Source organism: Anguilla rostrata, chromosome 17, assembly GCF_018555375.3.
Source record: "Anguilla rostrata isolate EN2019 chromosome 17, ASM1855537v3, whole genome shotgun sequence".
NCBI lineage: Eukaryota > Metazoa > Chordata > Actinopteri > Anguilliformes > Anguillidae > Anguilla > Anguilla rostrata.
In genome coordinates, this window is record NC_057949.1 from 24,789,471 (window position 1) to 24,810,930 (window position 21,460).

A 21,460-nucleotide genomic window follows, 5' to 3' on the forward strand; every position below is an offset into this window, starting at 1 on the left:
ATTAACACACTCACTGGGTAACATTAACACACTCACTGTGTCACATTAACACACTCACTGGGTAACATTAACACACTCACTGTGTCACATTAACACACTCACTGGGTCACATTAACACACTCACTGTGTCTCAGCTAACACACTCACTGTGTCACATTAACACACTCACTGGGTAACGTTAACTCACTCACTGTGTCACGTTAACACACTCACTGGGTAACGTTAACACACTCACTGTGTCACGTTAACACACTCACTGTGTCACAATAACACACTCACTGTGTCTCAGCTAACACACTCACTGTGTCACATTAACACACTCACTGTGTCACATTAACACACTCACTGTGTCACATTAACACACTCACTGTGTCACATTAACACACTCACTGTGTCACATTAACACACTCACTGGGTAACGTTAACACACTCACTGGGTAACGTTAACACACTCACTGGGTAACGTTAACACACTCACTGGGTAACATTAACACACTCACTGTGTCACATTGACATACTCACTGTGTCACATTGACATACGCTGTTTATCAGAGATCAGAAAGGCTTTAAAACGGGAAAAAAAGACATTATCCACGAATCTATCAGCAGCGAACCAGCTGGGAGGAACAGACGTGCGTAACTGCAACAGAGAGCCGGGGAAACAAACTTATCGCTGAGTACGCGTTCGAATAACGCCCCAGCTTTTGTGCTTCATCAACGGGCACGTTCACGCTGTTGCAAGTGCGCCCCCAGGTGGCGATAAGTGGACAAGCACTGCTAATCGGGCTGCAGCACTCGGCACCCGACGGAGAATCGAGTGTCTGTACCGTCCGTACCCGCCGCAGAACAAGGGCCTCCGCAGCCGCGGGGGCTGACAGGCTGCAGACCGGCCGCGCGTAGAGCCGGCCGCCGGGCGCCCTCGGCCTGGGCGGTCTCAGCCGCGCTTAGCGCATCTTTGTCACACACGCGGGCAGCCTGCTGTGTTCGCACGCGCGCCGTCGGCCGCGGTCACAGACACCACACACCCTCGTCCCCCGATCGATCCCGAAAGCGCGTCTCGCACGCCACCTTCCCCCCCGGACCGCGTTTCGCCGCGTCTAGCGTGCGCGCGCGCGCAATTTCAGGGCCGCCCGCTTTATCGATAGAGAATCACTGTGCCGAGCATTGCCCGAAACCATCATTTAAATCATAACGGTGATCACACCACCCCTCGGTGCCTGCCAGCCTGCCAGCCCTCCGCCCCCACGCACCCCCCCCCCCCCGCACCCCCAGGCTGTCTGACAGCCGATTTACCTTTCGCTGCGTCTCAGGCTGCTGTTCTGTCTTTTATTAACAGACTATTGCAGGGATCTTCAAATCTGACCCTCAGGGCTGGTACTACCGCTGGGTTTTCTCTCCTGCCTGACAGCCCACAGTGCAATAATGCCACAGACTTGCCAGAGACTACACTCCGCGCCTGGCGCGTCACGTCCAAATCAGTCCCCGAACAGAGGGGAGGAATGAAAATGCAGGATATAATTTTACTCAGGGGTCTAAATTTTTGTTTGTGCCCATTGTTTCACTCCAACCGCACTCGGCTGTTAGTTAATGCATCATTTTACTGTTCCGCACCAATGAGCACCTTACAGTTAGTCCAAAGTTGTTTAATTAGTCACGAGCTTGGCGGGATCGCCAAAGGATTGCTGAACTCCAAGAGTGCGCACAGGGACACCTGCAGGACACCTGCAGGACTGCAGGTTAGCCGCCCAGATGGCTACTGGCTTCATTAATTCACTGTGGCCCAATGGGGAGAGCTGTCCAGATGGCGTAAAGATCAGTGGACCTGCACAGACATTCACATATGATGACGGGGGGGGGGGGGGGGAGGCTGAATGCTCATTGTTTGGTCCCCATCCCCTACAGGAACTGTTGCCATGGATCTGCAGGACTCCAATGACAGTAGCCCAGACAGCTCAGGGGGCGGGGCCGGGAACGCAGGGGGGGTGGAGAACGGGGGCGGGGCCGAGGGAAGGGGCGGGAACACCCTGGCGCTTCCCGTGGTGACGGACTCGGTCAAGGAGAGGAGGCACAGCATCGCGCCGGTCCTGGAGCTGGTGGACGGCGTCAACAGCCCGACCTTTGACCTGCTGGGCGACCAATCGGAGGACGAGGGGGGTGAAGAGGGCGAAGAGGGCGGGGACTCGGGCGACACGGATCACTGGTGGGGAGGGCACTCCGAGTGAGTATCATGGGAGCTGTGAGTGTGTGTGTGTGTGTGTGTGTGTGTGTGTGTACACAGACTGTGTATGTGCACGTGTGTGAATTACATGTCTGACAGTGCTTATGTGCGTGTGTGTGTGTGTGTTGCAGGTGGGTGAAGGGTTATCCCCTGAACTCTCCCTACATCGGCAGCTCCCCCACCCTGTGCCACCTGCTGCAGGAGAAGATGCCCTTCTGCTGTGTGCGCCTGGACAAGGTGAGAGCACTCCTTCCTCCATAATGCCTCTCTCTCTCTCTCCTTCCTCCCTACTGCCTCTCTCTCTCTCTCTTTCCTCCATAATGCCTCTCTCTCTCTCCTTCCTCCCTACTGCCTCTCTCCTTCCTCCATAATGCCTCTCTCTCTCCTTCCTCCCTACTGCCTCTCTCCTTCCTCCATAATGCCTCTCTCCTTCCTCCCTACTGCCTCTCTCTTTCCTCTCTACTGCCTCTCTCCTTCCTCTCTACTGCCCCTCTCCTTCCTCTCTCCTTTCTCCCTACTGCCTCTCTCCTTCCTCTCTACTGCCCCTCTCCTTCCTCTCTCCTTTCTCCCTACTGCCTCTCTCCTTCCTCTCTACTGCCTCTCTCCTTCCTCCATAATGCCTCTCTCTCTCTCCTTCCTCCCTACTGCCTCTCTTTCCTCTCTACTGCCTCTCTCCTTCCTCCATAATGCCTCTCTCTCTCTCCTTCCTCCCTACTGCCTCTCTCTCTATCTCTCTCCTTCCCCCCTACTGCCTCTCTCCTTCCGTCTACTTTCTCCCTACTGCCGCTCTCCTTCCCTCTCTCCTTGCTCCCTACTGCCTCTCTCTTTATCTCTCTCCTTCCCCCCTACTGCCTCTCTCCTTCCTCCATAATGCCTCTCTCTCTATCTCTCTCCTTCCCCCCTACTGCCTCTCTCCTTCCGTCTACTTTCTCCCTACTGCCGCTCTCCTTCCCTCTCTCCTTGCTCCCTACTGCCTCTCTCTTTATCTCTCTCCTTCCTCTCTACTGCCTCTCTCCTTCGCTTTCCCTCTGTCCCTTCTCCCCTGACCCCTCTCCACACAGGTAAACAACCGTCTCCATCTCTGCTCTGTCCCCCTCCCCTCCCAACCCCCCCCCCCCCGGCCCCCAGGCGTGTCACCATGTGCCCTGTGAGGACGCGCGCTCCTACGGCTTCAAGAACAAGCTGATCATCGTGTCGGCGGAGAGCGCGGGGAACGGCCTGTACAACTTCATCGTCCCGCTGCGGGCCTACTACCGCCCCCGCAAGGAGCTCAACCCCATCGTCCTGCTGCTGGAGAACCCGTGAGTCCCCCGGGGGGGGGGGGGGGGGGGTCGGGCGGGGCGAGTTACGTTACGGATTCTCATAAAGATTACTCAACATTTCTGCACCATTTGCACTGCTGCTACGAATCGTCACGCGACAAGAACGATGCAGTAATACATGAAAGAGTAATAACAATGCTCCTGAATGTACCTGAAGTCCCTCTGCCCGCTCTATTCCCTTCTCTCTGCCTCTGTCTCCGTTAGGCCAGAGGCTCACTTCCTGGAAGCGATATGCTGGTTCCCCATGGTCTTCTACACCGTGGGCTCCATCGACAAGTAAGAGTTAGCAACGTGCTCTCATTCACACAGCTGCTCTACATCCTTTACATACACCCGTCTTCCTCTTCAGTCCTCTGTCCCTTGCTTTCTGTCCTCCTTTCTCCATCCCCCTCTCCGTACACACACACTTCCATTTCGCTCTCTTCTTTATCCCTCTCCTTACTGCCCTTCGTTCCCTGAGACAAAGTTCTCACATACTTGAATTCTCTGATACTCTCTTTTCTCTCTCTCTCTCCACCTCCCTTGCTCTCTCTCTCCCCCCCTCTCTCTCTCTCTCTCTCTCTCTCTCCCCCTCCCTCTATCACACACACTCTCTCTCTCTCTCTCTCTCTCTAGTTTAGACAGTTTGCTCCGCTGCGGGGTGACGTTTGCAGACACCATGGTCGTGGTGGATAAGGAGAGCTCCATGATCGCTGAGGAGGACTACATGGCGGACGCTAAGACCATCGTCAACGTGCAGACTCTGTACAGGTGAGACCCCTCAATTAGTGTGGGCATAGGTGTGTGTGTGTGTGTGTGTGTGTGTGTGTATGCATGTGTGTGTTCACGTGTGTGTGTGTGTGTGTGTGTGCATGTGTGTGTTCACATGTGTGTGTGTGTGCATGTGTGAGTGTGTGTGTGCATGCGTGTGATTGAGTGTGTGAGTGAGTGTGTGTGTGCGTGTGAGTGTGTGTGAGTGTGCGTGTGCGTGTGCATGAGTACGAGTATGTGAGTGCGTGTGCATGCTGCATGTGTGAGTGCGTGTGTGTGTGTGTGAGTGCGTGTGTGTGAGTGCGTGTGTGTGTGTGTGAGTGTGTGTGTGAGTGTGTGTGTGTGTGCATGCATGTGTGCGTCTCACCCTGGTTTTCTCCACCCTGTAGGCTGTTTCCAGCCCTCAGCATTATCACGGAGCTCACGCACCCCGCCAACATGCGCTTCATGCAGTTCAAGGTGAAGGACCACTACTCCCTGGCCCTGTCCAAACTAGAGAAGGTGAGAGCCTGGCAGCGGAAAAAACCCTCATGCCCAATCACTTCAAATCATTTCATCAGTTCCGCTCAAATTAGCAGTCAGCACATAGCACAGCGTTGACCAGAAGCTGCTTTTCCCCCTGAAGTGACGCGGCTTTAATTAACGGGTACTTGCTATTGGTCATTAGTGAAATGCTGAATGGTGAGTCTGTCTGTATTGTATAATATTCAGGGCGGTGTGCACTGCTACTGTGCACTTTAACCTTTATTGCATTTTAACTGATTGTGAAGCGCGCCTTGGGCCTGAGAAAGTCACTTGATAAAATTAATAATTATTGCTATTATTATTGTTGTTATTATAATCCAAAAGCTGAGCTGTGCGGTCATTGCACTGTATCACTTAATGCACAGACAAAATGCATTACAGTACATTACATTACATTACAGGCATTTAGCATTATCCAGAGTCACATACACAGCTTAGCATTTACATTACATCCATTTGTACAGCTGGATATATATACTGAAGCAATGCAGATTAAGTACCTTGCTCAAGGGTACAATGGCAGTGTCCTAGCTGGGAATCGAACCTGTGACCTTTAGGTTACAAGACCAGCTCCTTACCCATTATACTACACCGCTGCCCCCACACTGACCAGAGAGGCTGCTGGATTGCAATGAGACCGGGACAAACCCGCTGGCAGCAGGTCTCTCTCGCTGCTCGACACTACGGTCAATTACACACCGCCCTGTGTGGCCGCTGGCTAGAATCGGCACCAGCGCGGCCAGGGTTCGATACCACACCATAAGGAGAGTCCCTGCAGCAAGACATGCCACTCAAAGGCATGCACGCCAAATACCTTGCAACACTTACAGAAAGCAAACATGGTCCACCAGCTACCCTTGCCATGCCTTTCTAAAGGAACATACAGAATTTGCGAGAGATAATAGACACAATGGAACATCACACCGGCTATGCTACCTTATCATTATGATAATCGTTCACTGCTATGTGGTACAGTTGTCTGTGCACAGATTGCCTACTTGGAAAATGAATTGCCCAGTGTATTGTGAGACGAGCGCTATAGCTGCACTGTGTATTACAAAAGCCACTGTTTACAACCCCCCCCTCAGTCCCCCGGGTCCTGGAATGACGGCTTTATGATATCAGGGCATGGGACCGCAGGGAAGGCCTTTATTGAGGGCTTGACATTTTTAGGGGTGGCTTTACAATGTAACCTCACTGTGGGAGGCAACAAGTGCGTCACTGAAAGCAGTCCCCCCCCCCCCCCTTTCCCCCCTCCCTTTGGTTCCTGCAGAAGGAGAGGGAGAAGGGCTCAAATCTGGTCTTCATGTTCAGGCTGCCCTTCGCCGCAGGCAAGGTTTTCAGCGTCAGCATGCTGGACACCCTGCTGTACCAGGTAACTCTGACCTCTGACCTCTGACCTCCACCAATAGCATGCTGGGAATATGAACTCACACAATGCCTTTTACCGTTATACTCCATACTGCTCTGTACTGCGGTTCCCAAAACTGAGCATGCTGGAGCCTTGACACCTGACCCCCAACAAAAGCACAAAAGACACATCAGCAGCATAACACTGAGTTTTCCACTTTGTGTCTTTGTGTGTGTGTGTGTGTGTGTGTGTGCGTGTCTCAGTCCTTTGTCAAGGACTACATGATCTCCATCACCAGGCTGCTACTGGGGCTGGACTCCACGCCAGGCTCGGGGTTCCTGTGTACGGTGAGTCATAGGTGCGCATACGCAAACACACACACACACACACACACACACATGCTCACGTGTGTACACACACACTCATACACGCAAACACACACACACACACACACACGCTCATGTGTGTACACACACACTCATACAAAGCCACGGTATACACACACAACACACACACATGTGCATACAAACCCAACACACCGTATGTGTTACACACACACTCATACACGCAAACCCCCATTATACACAACTCATCACAAACATTGTGTACATACACACACACACTCCATACACGCAAACACACACACGCTCATGTTACAACACATCATACCACCACACACGCTCAGTGTGTATCAACCCCACACACACACTCATAAACACACACTCATACACGCAAACACACACACACGCATGCTCACGTGTGTATACACACACGCTCATACGCACTCACGCAAATGCTCACTCGCATGCAAAGTAAGTTAGTATGAGAAAAGGAATTCTGGTTTTGAGGATGATGATGATGCCCTGTGACCCTGACCAGAATAAGCGGGTATATAGATGATGGATGGAAGGATGGAAGGATGATGATGGTGATGATGAAAAAGCTGTGAGGATGATGATAGTGTGGGGTTGTGTTGCTCAGATGAAGATCACAGAGGAGGATCTGTGGATCAGGACTTACGGCCGTCTCTACCAGAAGCTCTGCTCCTCAACCGGAGACATTCCCATCGGCATCTACCGCACCGAATCCCGCACACTTCCTGTGTCAGAGGTAAGCTTCCAAACACATGCACACGCACGCACGCACTACAAAGAAGAAGCCCGCACACTGCGTCAGAGGTAGGCTACTCAAACACACATACACACACACACACGCACAACCGCACAAATCCAGCACACTATCTGTGTTAGAGGAAAGCTACCCAAACACACACAAACACGCACACACACACACACTACAACACATAATTCCACGTTACTTGTCTCAGAGAAAGCCTGCCGCCAGCGCACAGTAATCCCTTCTGTCAGCACCTGTAAGTGCCTGCCTAACCCTTCACCACGCCTGCTTACGGTCTGAGAGGTGTAAATCTCGACTCGACGCGCGAAGTGCGAAATTCTGAATTCTGAGGCGCCGTTCTCCCCCCCAGTCCCAGGTGTCCATCAACGTGGAGGAGTACGAGGACACCCGCGAGCCCAGGGAGCCCCTCCTCTTTCGGGCGGGGCCTCACCGTAACTCCACCTCCTCCGAGCCGCCCTCCTCCTCCTCCTACTCCTACTCCTCCTCCTCCTCCTCGGACCACCCGCTCCTGCGGCGCAAGAGCATGCAGTGGGCGCGGCGGCTGAGCCGCAAGGGCGGGCGGGGCTCGGGCGGGGCCAAGGGGGCGGGCAGCGCGGCGGAGAGGATCAGCCAGCAGCGGCTGACGCTGTTCCGTCGGTCCGAGAGGCAGGAGCTCAACGCCCTGGTGCGCACGCGCATGAAACACCTCGGCCTGTCGCCCTCCGCATACAGTGAGTGTGCGCGTGTGTGTGTGAGTGTGTGTGTGTGTGTGTGAGTGTGAGTGTGTGAGTGTGTGTGTGTGTGTGAGTGTGTGTGTGAGTGGTGTGTGCGTTGTGTGGTGTGTTTAGTGTTATGGTGTGTAGGGTGTGTGTCTGTGATGTGAGTGTGGTGTGTGTTGAGCTGCTGTCGCCCCGCTGTGTTGTTGAGGGTCTTAGGGGGCTGTGTGTCGTGTCGTGTGTGTGTTTGCGTGTTTGTTTATGAAGGTTTCAGCGCTGTGTCTGTGTGTGTGTTTGCGTGTTTGTTTATGAAGGTTTCAGTGCTGTGTCTGTGTGTGTTCCAGTGTCATGTGCGAACAACTCATCCGGGGCGCAGGCTCAACATGGGGGGAGGGGTGTAAAAATAAAAACTGCTGCTTCACGTTGGTAACAACAAATCATATTTTACAGTCACATGCTTTGTTATACTGCCACGGATCACGGACTACAGTATCTCAGGAGAACCAGCTGAATGAACAGCGACCTGAGAACCGATTCTGCTGCAGACAGCACACTCGCTGACTGAGTCAATACACCATATGGCCGAAAGTATGTGGACACTTGACATCCAACATCTCGATCCAAACCATAACATTCATTTGGAGTCGGCCCACCCTTTGCTGCTATGACAACCTCCACTCATCTGGGAAGGCTTCATACTGGATGTTGGAGCGTTGCTGCAGGGACTTGCTTCCATTCGGCCAGAAGAGCATTAGTGAGGTCGGGCACTGATTGGACGATTCGGCCTGGCTCGCAGTTGACCTTCCAATTGATCCCAAAAGTGTTGGACGGGGTTGAAGTCAGGGCTCTGTGCAGGCCAGTCAAATTCTTCCACATCGTTCTCGACAAAACCATTTCTATATGGACCTTGGTGTGTGCCCAGGGACATTGTCATGCTGAAACAGGAAAGGGCCTTCCCCAAACTGTTGCGGCAGCACAAAATCATCTAGAATGTGATTGTATGCGGTAGCATTAAGAAGCATGTAGCATTGCTTTCATTGGAACTAAAGGGCCTAGCCCAAACCATGAAAAACAGCCCCAGACCAAGGGGTGTCCAGATACATTTGGTCACAGTGAGCACACACAATCGCCAAAAAGAAATCCGTATGCCCTTGCTTACTATAAGTGACTACCTAGCTAACTGGCAAACTAAATTAAAACATTCGCCAAGTATCATTAATTGCCCTACCCAATCATGCATTCAATGGAAAATTAGAGACACTAATTCCGGAATCCAAAGACGATACCAGTTATACAAATAAACACAAAACAACAGAAAAGCAGGCTCAAATTTCTCTGCGCTGCAATTAGCACTCACAGTAATGTTACTAGTTTTGTAAACAATAGTAAACAACACAGGTCAGTAAAGCAACACACGAGAACGCTCTTCTAATTGTTTTGCAGTGACCATATGTTAAATGCAGTTTGCCAAGTAGCAGCAATCAACCGGCCTAGAAGCTAATTAAAAATGCTCACCTACCTTTAAAAACCACCGGACGTCTATTTTCTGTATTCGCTTCAGCCGATGAATTCGTTTATCGCCAGATTTGCTCAAAGTCGTTTTAGATTATTCAAAAACCGTCGCTTTTCAAAATATTTAGCGCAATGTAACGCTACATTGTAAGCAAGCCCCTGTGAATGTGGGAGGCCGCCAGGTTATGTTGGCGTATCTAATTTAGGCAAATACCCTATACAACGACCAGATTTCGGTAACTACATTCAAACTACCAACTTCGCACCCGTGCACGACAACCGTTTAAATTGGATGGCCAATAGAATTTGAATTGAGCTCGTCTGTTTCAGTTGTCCGGGCTGTAGAATATTTATTCACTTTTTCACTTTGCTCCTTACATCTGCAGCTCAGTTGGAGAGTCTATTGTATAGACTTGATGTTGCATAAATTGAATGTAAATCTGTCTCTCGTATACTGTTAAAGGAACTGGTACTGGTATGTTTATAGTAAAATGGTACACACAGTAATTTGTTACCTTGTTGCCATTACCTCTCCCCTTCCAATTTAATTGTTATTGAGGGGTCATACAACCCTGTGCCTTCCTTACTTAGAAAGCCAGTGGTGCTGTGTTCACGTGTACATATATGCATACGCGTGCGTATGTGCAGTATGTATATGTGTGTGTGTGTGTGTGTGTGCTGTGTTTTGTGGCTGGTGAACGTACCTATGAGTGTGGACATTCAAGACGGTCATTTTTTAGGCCATGTGATACAGACTGTACCACTTTGTGTGTGTGTGTGTGTGTGTGTGTGTGTGTGCACGCACAGTAGAAGATCAGGATTTTAGGAAATGCTTTATACCCGTTTTGTTGACGTCGGTGATATCCCTCTTATCACTTCATATCATGTTTTCTTGGCTCTTTCTATCTCTTCTCCCCCTAGTGACGTTTGAGAGTGCTGCCTCAGTATGTGTGTGTGCGCCTGGCTCCGTGTGGCTGAACAAGGTTTCATTCGTCATATTGCACTGTTGCTCTGTTTCTGTGTGTGTCTGAGATTCTGTGTGTATTCTGTTCTTTCTACCACCGTCATTTTCACATCACCCTCATTGCTCTCTTCATCTGTACTTTTATTTCCTCCTTTATCTAATTTCTCTCTCTCTCGCTCTCTCTCTCTCGCTCTCAGATCGGTAAATCTTCTCTGTCCTGCTCTCCCGTGTGTTGTTCTTCCCGTGTCTTATGTTGTACTTCCTGTGTTGCCTGTTGTTGTTGTTGTTCCTGTGTCAGATGGGGTGACAGACCAGGGCAACACGCTGTCCTATATCCTCATCAACCCCTCACCCGACACCCGACTGGAGCTCCACGATGTTGTGTGAGTACATGTTGTTACTGTACCACTGCTTTACATCACCCCCCCCCCTCCCCTTTCCTCTCTGAAATTTAGCAGCAGCCTCATTTGGTTAATCACAGCTCACAGGAATAGCTGCATAATAGACTTACCAGACTGAAGAGCAGAACCCTGGAAGGGCTTTGTCCTGCAGAAGCACAGGAACAGCAGAGCTAAGGCTACGATCTAGCCGGCGTTCTCCTCCAAATGCTTGTGCGATCCTGACGGCAACCGGGTTGCCGGAGCCGGGCGGGTCCTGGCGTCGCAGGAGTGCAAGCCAAGCTGGCGCAGGAGGAACCGCAGACGCCCCGGTTCGACAACCAGGGGTGGTCACGCTCTCGCGACTAGATGAGGGAAAACCTTGCGGGCTGGCGCCCTCCCACCCTGGGAGGAGGTATGGCCGCCCTGTAGTGCTCCCAGCCGGGGTTGGCGCGGCCAGGTTTCGATGCCAGCCCATGGGCGCAGCACACACTGGGGCGGCGTTCACCTGTTTCTGGGGTTCAGCTCAAGCTGTGATGTATTCTAGTTGCCCATTGTGAGTTTCTGTGTTAGCATGTCGCTCAACGGTAATATAGACGCAGAGAAGGCAGAGCGGAGTCAATGGCATTTCTGATTCGGCGGTACTGAAACTCAGTTAGCTATCCGCTATTGTGCCTGATGATGGTCATCAGGTGAATTGAATCACAATTTGGCAACACCGGTAGTTAATGACATCACTTCCTGTTGCTTCGTGTTATCATACTTACGTGTGTGCGCATGCATGTATGTATGCATATGTGTGTGGGTGTGATCGAGCATTGTTTCTCATTGTCTGTGATTTTCAGTGATTGTATGTGGTTGTGTGACACCCCCCCCCCTCCCCCCCCCTTCCTGCAGGTACCTAGTTCGGCCCGACCCATTGTCCCTCGTGTCCGGCACTGGGGTCAGCCAAAAGTCCAGCGGGGGGCTGCGGTACGACACCCACCTGTGAGCTAAACTGCGAGACACTGCAAACGACAACAAACGAAGGGGAGAGCAAGGAGAAGAGCAGAGGAAACGGCTGTTAGAGAGAGAGAGAATGAGAGAGAAAGAGAGAATGAGAGAGTGAGAGAAAGAGAGACAGGGAGAATGAGCGAGTGAGAGAAAGAGAGGAAAGAGAGGGATGAGTAATGTCAGGAGCAAAGATGACCAAGGAGGAGGAGGAGAGGGTATAACCTCCAATTTTATTCTGCACAAAAAAAATGGTGCATCCATTCTTTCCCAAAGTTTCAGAGGCATGGAGGTGTGTGCTATATTTTGCAAAGATTTTGTTGAGTTATGTTTGTGTGTGTGTGTGTGTGTGTGCGTGCGTGTATGCCTGCTGGTGCATGCATGCATCTGTGTGTGAGTGTGCATGACTGGGTGTGTGTGTATGTGTGCGTGTGTGTGTTTGTGTGCATGCGTGAATGCGCGCATGCGACGTGCATGCATTAAAAGCTAACCACTGCCATGACGATTCAAACTGCCAAACGAACACTTTGCCAAATGAACACAGGAGGAGACAGATTCATATTTTGTTTGTGAGCGCTGGGTCAAAGACGCGAAACCAGACGAGCGGTCCGAACCGGAGGTCTGTGAGCAGAGGTCCGTGAGCGGCGCCTGTCCGTGACTGCAGCTGTTTGAGAGGAACGCTCTCTGACAGGAAGTGATAAGGAGGGAGGGACAGCGGAGTAGGGGGAGGCGAGCTCGGGGAAGGCGCGACCCGCGCCTGTGAATCTGAACATTTTCACCGGAAATAACTGCTCTTCTTCTGCTCATGTCCGTCTACACTGTACAATCACTGGAAATAAATGCGGTTGTGGAAAAAGGTGAACATATGTATATATTAAAAAAATTAAGTAAACCAACTTTTTGTTTGTGTCTTGATTTGTTCCGTGGCATAGATTATAGATCAGCCAGCACGTGAGCAGTACCCACAGTACTGTGACATCACAGGTGTACCAGAGAGCATCAGACAAACCACTTGCAACAGCAGTGTTCCATATCAGTCTCCAAGGTGATTGGGTGGTGGAGGGGGTGTGGTATTATGTTGTTCTATAGAGAAGTAGTAATGATTTTTTCTTCTGTTTGTTTTTTTTTTTTGCAATGTAATTTATTCTAATCAATTCATTTTCATCAATTTCCATTTAAGTGTTCTGTGGCCATGAAATTACTAAAGGGAACATATTTAATATTTTCTAGCTGTTGCATTTAAGGATTCATTGATTGGTGCTAATTAACCCCAGTGAAATGTACTCAGTGAAATATGAAGGGAATCTGAAGGCTGTTTTTATGTCACGCATTAACACAAAATTTTAAAAAAACCAAAACACACGGTTGCATTTGTGTTTTGTTTTTACTATTTTGGTTCATTTTAAAAATGAACAATTACTGGCCTCATCTCTTTCCCGCTGCCTTGAGTGAAGGAGTTATGCTTGTAATATGTCTCTCACCGTCTCAGGCCGGGGAGTTATGTTTGTTATGTTTGCATCATGTACTCCTGTTTCCGAGGTAACAGGTTTCTTATGTTTGTATCTCGTGCTGTTAAGCGTGCCTCTCTCTGTCTCTCGGGGTCAGGAGTTATGTCTGTAATATTTAATACCTCTTCCTGTCTCTTGGGTCAGGAGTAATGTTTTTAATATGTCTTAGCATGTCCCTCGGGGTCAGGTAACCGTCGCACTCACGCTGCTGACAGGTTACACCTCTTGTGCCGGCTGTTGTTGTTGCTGCTACTCCGTGCGCTGCTGTCCCGTAGCACGGCAACCATGAACAATGTCACCTCCACGCTGGCTTCCATGGCAACCGCAGCCAAGTCGAGCTCTTGTTATCGCCGCAAGGCTTCCACCGCGTTAGGTACCGCACACATCGCACTGACACACACGGCCAGGCTTCCACCGCGTGAGGTACCGCACACATCGCACTGACACACACGGCCAGGCTTCCACCGCGTGAGGTACCGCACACATCGCACTGACACACACGGCCAGGCTTCCACCGCGTGAGGTACCGCACACATCGCACTGACACACACGGCCAGGGCCTGACAACAGCCAGACATATCACTCAGCAAATAATAATAATCATAATAATAATAATATTTCCCGTCCTCTTCTTCTTCCTATTATTATTATTATTATTACACCAAACTGGAGTACATGTGGGCCAAAGTATTACTGCCATAATTATGTACTATTGCAATTGTGTACTTTGTACTAGGTATAGTAATAGTAAACAATGTACTCACTATGAGCACAGGGCATTACAATCCACCGAGTTTAATCCAATATTCCATATAATGCACTGGTTAAATGCCTAAATGTAAATGAGGCATTAAATATCAAAATAGTAAAAACACAATGATGCTTTTTAAATGGTATACTAGGATAAAACAACTGCTTATCTTAGCAGTTATCTGAGATGCTACACTAAATATGTATTTTTTGTGTATGGGAACACCCAACACACTAAGAAAGATATGATATGGTAAATGTGACATATTTATTTGCATTTTGTTATTTTTAAATATTTAATTGAACTCCTAAATTGAATGGTACTGTCCGTAATATTTGCAGTATTCTTGTTTAAAGATATATTTCATTGGTCATTTACTTTAAATAAAATTCAGTATTAAACAAAATGTTGCTTTTGCTTCAAAAAAGCAAAGATCGATTCCAAAATAGACCTTTGCCATTGGAGCCAAAAACTTGGATTTTTAAACACATACATTGGTCCTTTCATTTATTAGACTGGTTTGAAAACCAGAAATGTGATTCTTTCTGGAGTCTGTGCTTTATTTCACTGCCCCCTAGTGGTGAAATCAGCTTCCAGCAACTACCAGAACGTATAATCACTGATCTCTGCTGCTGACTCATAAGGCAGCTGTTCAGCGTCATGTCTGTTCCCAGCTCTTGAACCGTTTGTTAACGTGATGTAAGCTGACATATATTTTTATGTTTGTTATGATGTCACTCCTGTAGTTGCTCCTGAGGTTCTGTGGTTGACATTTTCTGGGGTCAGACAGATTGTTTTGGTAACAGCTTTTTAAACTAGCTTTTAATTTTCTGTAATTCTTTATTACACGTTTTACAAACAGCATTGGTTGCTCTTATATTTGTGCACATTTGTATGTATAACGTGCAATTATTATTATTTTTACCATATGCCTATTGTCCTTTGACCTTAAGTGCTTTGAATGTCCTAGCTGTATTATTATTATTATCATTATCATATTAACAATAATCATCATCATCATTCAGTATATAATAATGCTAACAAAACATACATATTTGGTACGTATTTGTGGCCAATGGAATAAAGACACCGACTTATTCATTAATATCAGTTTTTTAATTTCATAATAATGTTGATTAGTTTTGTACACCGAACATCTAATCTCCTACGGCTGGCCTGCTGTTCACACTACAGTTGAATGGGCGTGGCGCGTGACGCCATGAGACCCTGCCCCCTCACCAGGTGGCGCTGTTCCACACGGCCACTTTCACGGGGCAGATTTGGAGGGGCCCGGCGTTGTTGCCCTTAATGTTGGCCCCGGGGCAGAAGAAGGGGAACATCCTCTCGGCGAAGTGGTCGCGGAAGGTGTAGATGGTCGTCATGCCGACGGGGTCGGAGAAGGTCACCTCCCCGGCGGCGTAGTCCAGCCGCACCTGCACCCTCTCCAGCGCGCCCTCCAGCTCCAGCGGCGTGCGCGGCGTCGTCATGGCGATGTACCCGCCGTCGCAGTGCGAGATGGTCCAGAAGCCGCCCTCGGGGCTGCCGGAGATACGCCCCTTCCTGCTGATGGACTCCTTGACCACGCCCAGCACCCAGTCCTCCTTGCCGCCCACGTCCACCTCCCAGGCGTGCCGCCCCGCCCCGAAGCCCTCGGAGCCCAGCACGAACACGAAGTGGTCGAAGCGCTCCGGGTTGTTCGGCACCTTCTGGACCGTCCCGCTGGTGGTCACGCTCGTCAGGTCCTCGGACAGGGACAGCCAGGCGTAGGCGGTGTTCGGGTCCAGAGTCACAGGCGCTGCAGAATTTGGGTGGGGGGTGGTGGTGGTGGATGGAGTACATTACCATTACATTACATTTATTTAGCAGACGCTTTCACCCAAAGCGGCGTACAGAAGTGCACGTCGCGGTCGTCGGGACAACTACACAACACGGGTTCAGGTGCCGGGAAGTCGGATTAACCAAGAACACTGGCTGGGGATGAACAAAATAAACACTGCGCTCATGTGCTCTGGCCCAGCGCACGGTCAAGTTCAATCTTCATGTGGTAATTGCTACGAATATCTACAAATCCTACAAAGTGTTGTTTATTTAAGCTTGTGGAGTCGCTCGGCCGGGATAAGCTTTCATTCACGCCGGCTTGCACAGCTTCAGCCGCGTGTTACTAACCGATACATCTTTCCACAACCAATTTAAGGCGCGACCACTGAACCCAACAATCGCTGAACTCACAGTATTGGACGGTTCCCAGCATCTTCTCCCAGACTCTGTACTTCAGATTGCCCACGTGCTTGGCCACATCGATCAGCACCCCGGGGAGCGGGTCCATATCCTGCACAGGGCACTGGGCCCTGCAGTTAGAGAGAGGCGCTACAGTGAGGTTTGAGTTCAGCTGTCAGTGCTAAAGTGGGTTTGAGTTCAGCTGTCAGTGCTAAAGTATGTTTGAGTTCAGCTGTCAGTGCTAAAGTGGGTTTGAGTTCAGCTGTCAGTTCCAGAGTGTGTTTGAGTTCAGCTGTCAGTGCTAGAGTGTGTTTGAGTTCAGCTGTCAGTGCCAAAGTGTGTTTGAGTTCAGCTGTCAGTGCCAAAGTGTGTTTGAGTTCAGCTGTCAGTGCTAAAGTGTGTTTGAGTTCAGCTGTCAGTGCTAAAGTGGGTCTGAGTTCAGCTGTCAGTGCTAAAGTGGGTTTGAGTTCAGCTGTCAGTGCTAAAGTGTGTTTGAGTTCAGCTGTCAGTGCTAAAGCGTGTTTGAGTTCAGCTGTCAGTGCTAAAGCGGGTTTGAGTTCAGCTGTCAGTACTGAAGTGGGTTTGAGTTCAGCTGTCAGTGCTAAAGTGGGTTTGAGTTCAGCTGTCAGTGCTAAAGTGTGTTTGAGTTCAGCTGTCAGTGCTAAAGTGTGTTTGAGTTCAGCTGTCAGTGCTAAAGTGGGTTTGAGTTCAGCTGTCAGTGCTAAAGTGTGTTTGAGTTCAGCTGTCAGTGCCAGAGTGTGTTTGAGTTCAGCTGTCAGTGGTAAAGTGTGTTTGAGTTCAGCTGTCAGTGCTAAAGTGTGTTTGAGTTCAGCTGTCAGTGGTAAAGTGTGTTTGAGTTCAGCTGTCAGTGCTAAAGTGTGTTTGAGTTCAGCTGTCAGTGCTAAAGTGTGTTTGAGTTCAGCTGTCAGTGCTAAAGTGTGTTTGAGTTCAGCTGTCAGTGCTAAAGTGGGTTTGTGTTCAGCTGTGTGTCTGGAAGTGTGTTTTTGGTTCGGGAATCAGTGCTGACAGTTACGTACCTTTTTTTTGTGTTCTTGTAGTTCTGGAAGAAAAAAGCAAAAAGACAAAAGGCTGTTGTTTCTGAGCTTAATGCGACTCCCAAACCAAGATCTGCTTGTCAGATTCTGAGGGCCGTAGTTAATCTGCACTGTTTTCTTACTCAAGGATAATAACAGTTTGTGGCCGTGGTCACAGGGAGGTGGAGGCAAATTACTAGAGGTGCCCGAATGACATCACTTCCTTTAACACCTGCCCAAGTCAGTGCACTCAGCTCAGGACTGCCGGCCATCCTAAAATATTCCAGCCGGCTTTGGCATCCTGGTAAACTGCTACTTCTTTTTTTCCACATTTTGGAATGCCCGATCGCATCACTGCTGCAGCCTCCCCCATTAGGATCTGAATGACCGGAGGGATCTTTCGCACGATATAAAAGTCCGCCATTTCCGCCATCTCAAGTCCGCCCGCTCCGGGAGACATCTACGGCCCTGTCACTGAAAATCACGGCCCTCGAGGGGCCAAGAACCACGCCCTCCCTTTACCTGGGAGTCAGGTGTGAAGACAGTTTGGCCAATCAGTAATGCTAACTGCTCAGCTTAATCACCTGGGAGCAAGGAAAACCAGGGCCGGATTTGGATCCAGAGGGGCCAGGTGTGAGTATACATGCACTGCAGGCAATTATGCAGGGGCGGAGAGTGCCCCCCCTCCCTCACCTGGAGGAAGAGGACGTCGTTGGTGGCGATCTCGCTGTCGATGGCGATGACGGCGTGCGACAGGGACAGGATCTCGCGCGTGACGTTCTCCGTCCTCTTCTTCACCACCAGCCTCTTCCTCTCCTGCTCCTCCTGCAGCGCCGCCAACCGGGCGGCCTCCTCCGCCCGCAGGAAGTCGTGGAGCTGCTCAAACTCCTCCTTCAGGCGCTGCTCCGTCCGCTGCGTTTGGCTCTGTCGCGTGGGGGGGGGGGGGGGGGGGGGCGAGGGGCGAGGGGGTGGGGCCGGAGGTCAGCAGGGTCATTCTGGGGGAGGGGTACGGCAGAATCCCTCGCCTCAGAACCCCTCTTGTATTCGGCAGGGCTCCACTGGGAAGCTCCCGACGGCGAATTGGAACACGAAACTGAAAACTAAAAAGGCTAAAACCGCCAATCCTCAGGTGCATCCCAAGGAGTGTCAGACCTCAGAAACACATGCTCTGATCATTTAAGCGGTGGTAACCAGCCCTGTTCCTGGAGATCTACCACCCTGTGATCTCCAACCCTAGTATGGCACACCTGACTCTACTAATCAGAAGCTCAATGACCTCTCCAGCTGTTGAATCAGGTGTGCGTTGTTACGGTTGGCGTGGAAACCTAAAGGACGGTTGATCTCTAGCTGTTGAACGAGGCGCGCTTCATTAGGGTTGGCGTGAAAACCTGCAGGACGGTAGGTCTCCAGGAACAGGGCTGGTTGTCGCTGATTTCATGCAAGAGATTTGAGAACTTGCCATATAATGCCAGGTTCTCATTTGATGAGCACTTGGCGCAAACATTGCGCTCGCATTGAGTTAATTCACCTTGATGTGCACGGTCGTGTCGTCGCAGTGCTGCTTGGCCTCGTAGAGAAATCGCAGGTTCTTTTTCAGCGGGCTCAAGTCTTTCTTCAGTTCTTCCTGAAAGAAAACAGATAAAGAAAAGGGAGGATGAGCAGAATAAACATGTCGGTGGGAAGGCGTGGGGGAGCGTGTTGACAAAATACGGCTGCTCAGTCAATTTAAACATTAAAAAATAAGAGTGGTTTCAGTTTGAGGGGGGTTAAGTATCCCTGTATAATGTCAGTACTGAGAGGGGACACCTCGATCTGCGTTTCTACTGTCATGGCCAGAATTTACAAGCGATCTTTCTGAAGAGGTAATCAAATGAGAATGGACAGATCACACCTTTATGTTCTTGAGATGAAATACATTCAATTGGCTGCGTCTCATTTCAAGCAGTTATGCATGCCATTGTTTCCCGGGGGAATTCTGTTTTTTGTTTTCCTGTATTTTGTTTTACTTCCCACTGGAAAATGCACTTTGTTCAGTGCTCAGAGACAAACGAAAGCTGTGCACAGTCACTATATATTTTTTTTGTTTACCGGTTATTATACATTTGAGTCTTTCTCTGACTGACACCGAAGCACGAGGTCTTCGCCTCGACCCTACCCCCCTTCCCTCCGCTCGTGTTTTCAGTGTTTACCGCAGCGCTATCTCTCATCACTTAAAAGCACCGGGGTGCGATTTACCTCTGCTTCCCCCGGTCAATGGAATGTTGGCAAAATTACAGGCTGTTGGCAAAACACGAGAGCGAGCCTGGTGGAGCCGAAACAGGTTCTCTGGGTCACGGCTCCATTCGCAGAGAGGTAAACAGCGTTCCTGGAAACCTGTGTCACCTTTCTGTGCTACAGTGAGCCCGCCGCCCTCTCCGGAGACCGCGGGACCCGGGTTTTAGTGGGCTTTTCCAGCTCTGCTCCTCTCCGAGCCGGAGGGCGCTCTCTCACCTTCAGGTCGAGGGCGGCCTCCTCCAGGGGGCTGACGCGGTGGCCGCCGTGCTTCCTGGACGTGTGGCAGACGCAGCAGAGCACCTCCTGGTCGTCGCGGCAGAAGAGCTTGAGCGGCTCGCCGTGGGCGGGGCAGGCGGCGCCGGGCTGGCCCCGCCCGGGGTCGCCGGCCCGCTGCTCGCGCACGAAGGTCTCGGCCACGTTCTTGAGCGCCAGGCTGACAGGCGGCTCGGTCGCCGAGCAGCGGCGGCGGCACACGGGACACTCGCGCGCGGCCGTGCGCCTGCGCCAGAACTGCTGCAGGCAGGCCTTGCAGAAGCTGTGGCTGCACTTGAGCACCACCGGGTCCCGGAAGATCTCGCAGCACACCGGGCACGACAGCTCCTCCTCCAGGACCGAGCCCGAGCGCGCGGACACCCCCCGCGGCCGGACGGCCATCGCCTCCTCTGGGGCTTCTGCGGTTCCCCACCCACCCCCTGCACCCGTACTCCAACCAGGCAACAGCTCCCACTCTCTCGCTCCCTCTCTCTTGCACTCTTCCTTTCTCTCTCACTCCCTCTTTCTCCCTCTCACTCTCTCCCTCTTTCTCCGTCCCGGTCCCTTTACCTCTCTCCCGCACTCCTTCTCTCGTTCCTTCTTTCTCGCTTTCTCTCTCACCCTCTCTCGCTCCCTCACTCTCACTCTCTCTCTCTCTCTCTCGGCTGGAGCCAGGTGCAGAAGCCCAGGCGCTCGTGGATTTGCAGGTCTGTCGCTGCTCTTTAAGACGAAGGTTCAGCTGCTCGCTCCTGCGGGGGCCACGAACCTGCTCACCGCGCCGGCGAGGATGAGAGAGAGCGACTGACGGGACTTCCGCCTGCTCATTCGCTAACATCGCCGCTGCCCGACGCAGCCCCGCCCCACGCTTCCAGACGTTGGCCCCGCCCACACGAAAGATCCCACCAACCCCTGGCCCAGCTCCGCCCCTCCCGGCTCAGGTAGGCTCACCTCCAGGAACCCCACTTCGCGGAAAAGGCCTGGAGCCACCATGAACGAGCGCTTGGGGAGGGGGAGAAAAGGAAAACACGTTTACAGTAAACACACGGGACTGTTTTGGGGAATTTCTCAGTGCTGCAGAAAGGGTGAGTAACTGAGGGGGGTGGAGGTCGGGGGTTGTAAGAATGCTTGGCTAACGCAGGTTTCAGTGCAGGTAATTGGGTGGCAGTGAGCAGAAGGCAGGAGACCCAATCGTCTCCCTCTTTCCCAGCAGTCTCATGTTTTGATTGGCTAGCAGTGACGGGGGAAAAACATCACAGAGGTCAGGGTTCTATCAGGGTTTTGGAAGCAATTTTAAACTGAGAAACTGCAGGAAAATTAAGAATGCAACCACAGCTTTCTCTACATATCACACAGCCCTCTACATGATGACATGCACAGCAATTTCTGACATAAGGAGAACCACTGCTCCACATGATATCCCACAGTCCTCTCTACATGATATCACTCAGCCCACTCTGTATGATATACCACATCCCTCTCTACATATCCCACAGTCCTCTCCACATGATATCCCACAATCCTCTCTACATGATATGCCATAGTCCTCTACATGATATCCCACAATCCCCTCTACATGATATCAC

The 21,460-nt window shown here is 50.8% G+C and overlaps 2 protein-coding genes across 2 annotated transcripts in view; one reads left to right on the forward strand and one right to left on the reverse strand.

The window, feature by feature from the left end:
* Positions 1-12,737, forward strand: part of kcnt2b (potassium sodium-activated channel subfamily T member 2b) — a 54,437-nt gene extending 41,700 nt beyond the window's left edge. Inside the window, exons 19-30 of the mRNA XM_064315481.1 lie at positions 1,903-2,218; positions 2,350-2,455; positions 3,347-3,519; positions 3,745-3,816; positions 4,156-4,290; positions 4,680-4,791; positions 6,089-6,190; positions 6,430-6,513; positions 7,148-7,276; positions 7,653-8,013; positions 10,773-10,857; positions 11,749-12,737. Coding sequence (XP_064171551.1) covers positions 1,903-2,218; positions 2,350-2,455; positions 3,347-3,519; positions 3,745-3,816; positions 4,156-4,290; positions 4,680-4,791; positions 6,089-6,190; positions 6,430-6,513; positions 7,148-7,276; positions 7,653-8,013; positions 10,773-10,857; positions 11,749-11,842 — 1,769 coding nt within the window. The 3' untranslated portion in view covers positions 11,843-12,737. The remainder of the gene's footprint in view (positions 1-1,902; positions 2,219-2,349; positions 2,456-3,346; positions 3,520-3,744; positions 3,817-4,155; positions 4,291-4,679; positions 4,792-6,088; positions 6,191-6,429; positions 6,514-7,147; positions 7,277-7,652; positions 8,014-10,772; positions 10,858-11,748) is intronic.
* Positions 12,738-15,194: 2,457 nt separating this feature from the next.
* trim35-12 (tripartite motif containing 35-12) lies at positions 15,195-21,449 on the reverse strand. The gene is made up of 6 exons (XM_064315484.1): positions 19,842-21,449; positions 18,880-18,975; positions 18,045-18,275; positions 17,355-17,377; positions 16,330-16,448; positions 15,195-15,895 (listed from the first exon to the last, which is right to left on the reverse strand). The coding sequence occupies exons 1-6, from the start codon at positions 20,277-20,279 to the stop codon at positions 15,336-15,338; spliced, it is 1,467 nt and encodes a 488-aa protein (XP_064171554.1). The 5' UTR covers positions 20,280-21,449; the 3' UTR covers positions 15,195-15,335.
* Positions 21,450-21,460: the final 11 nt, after the last annotated feature.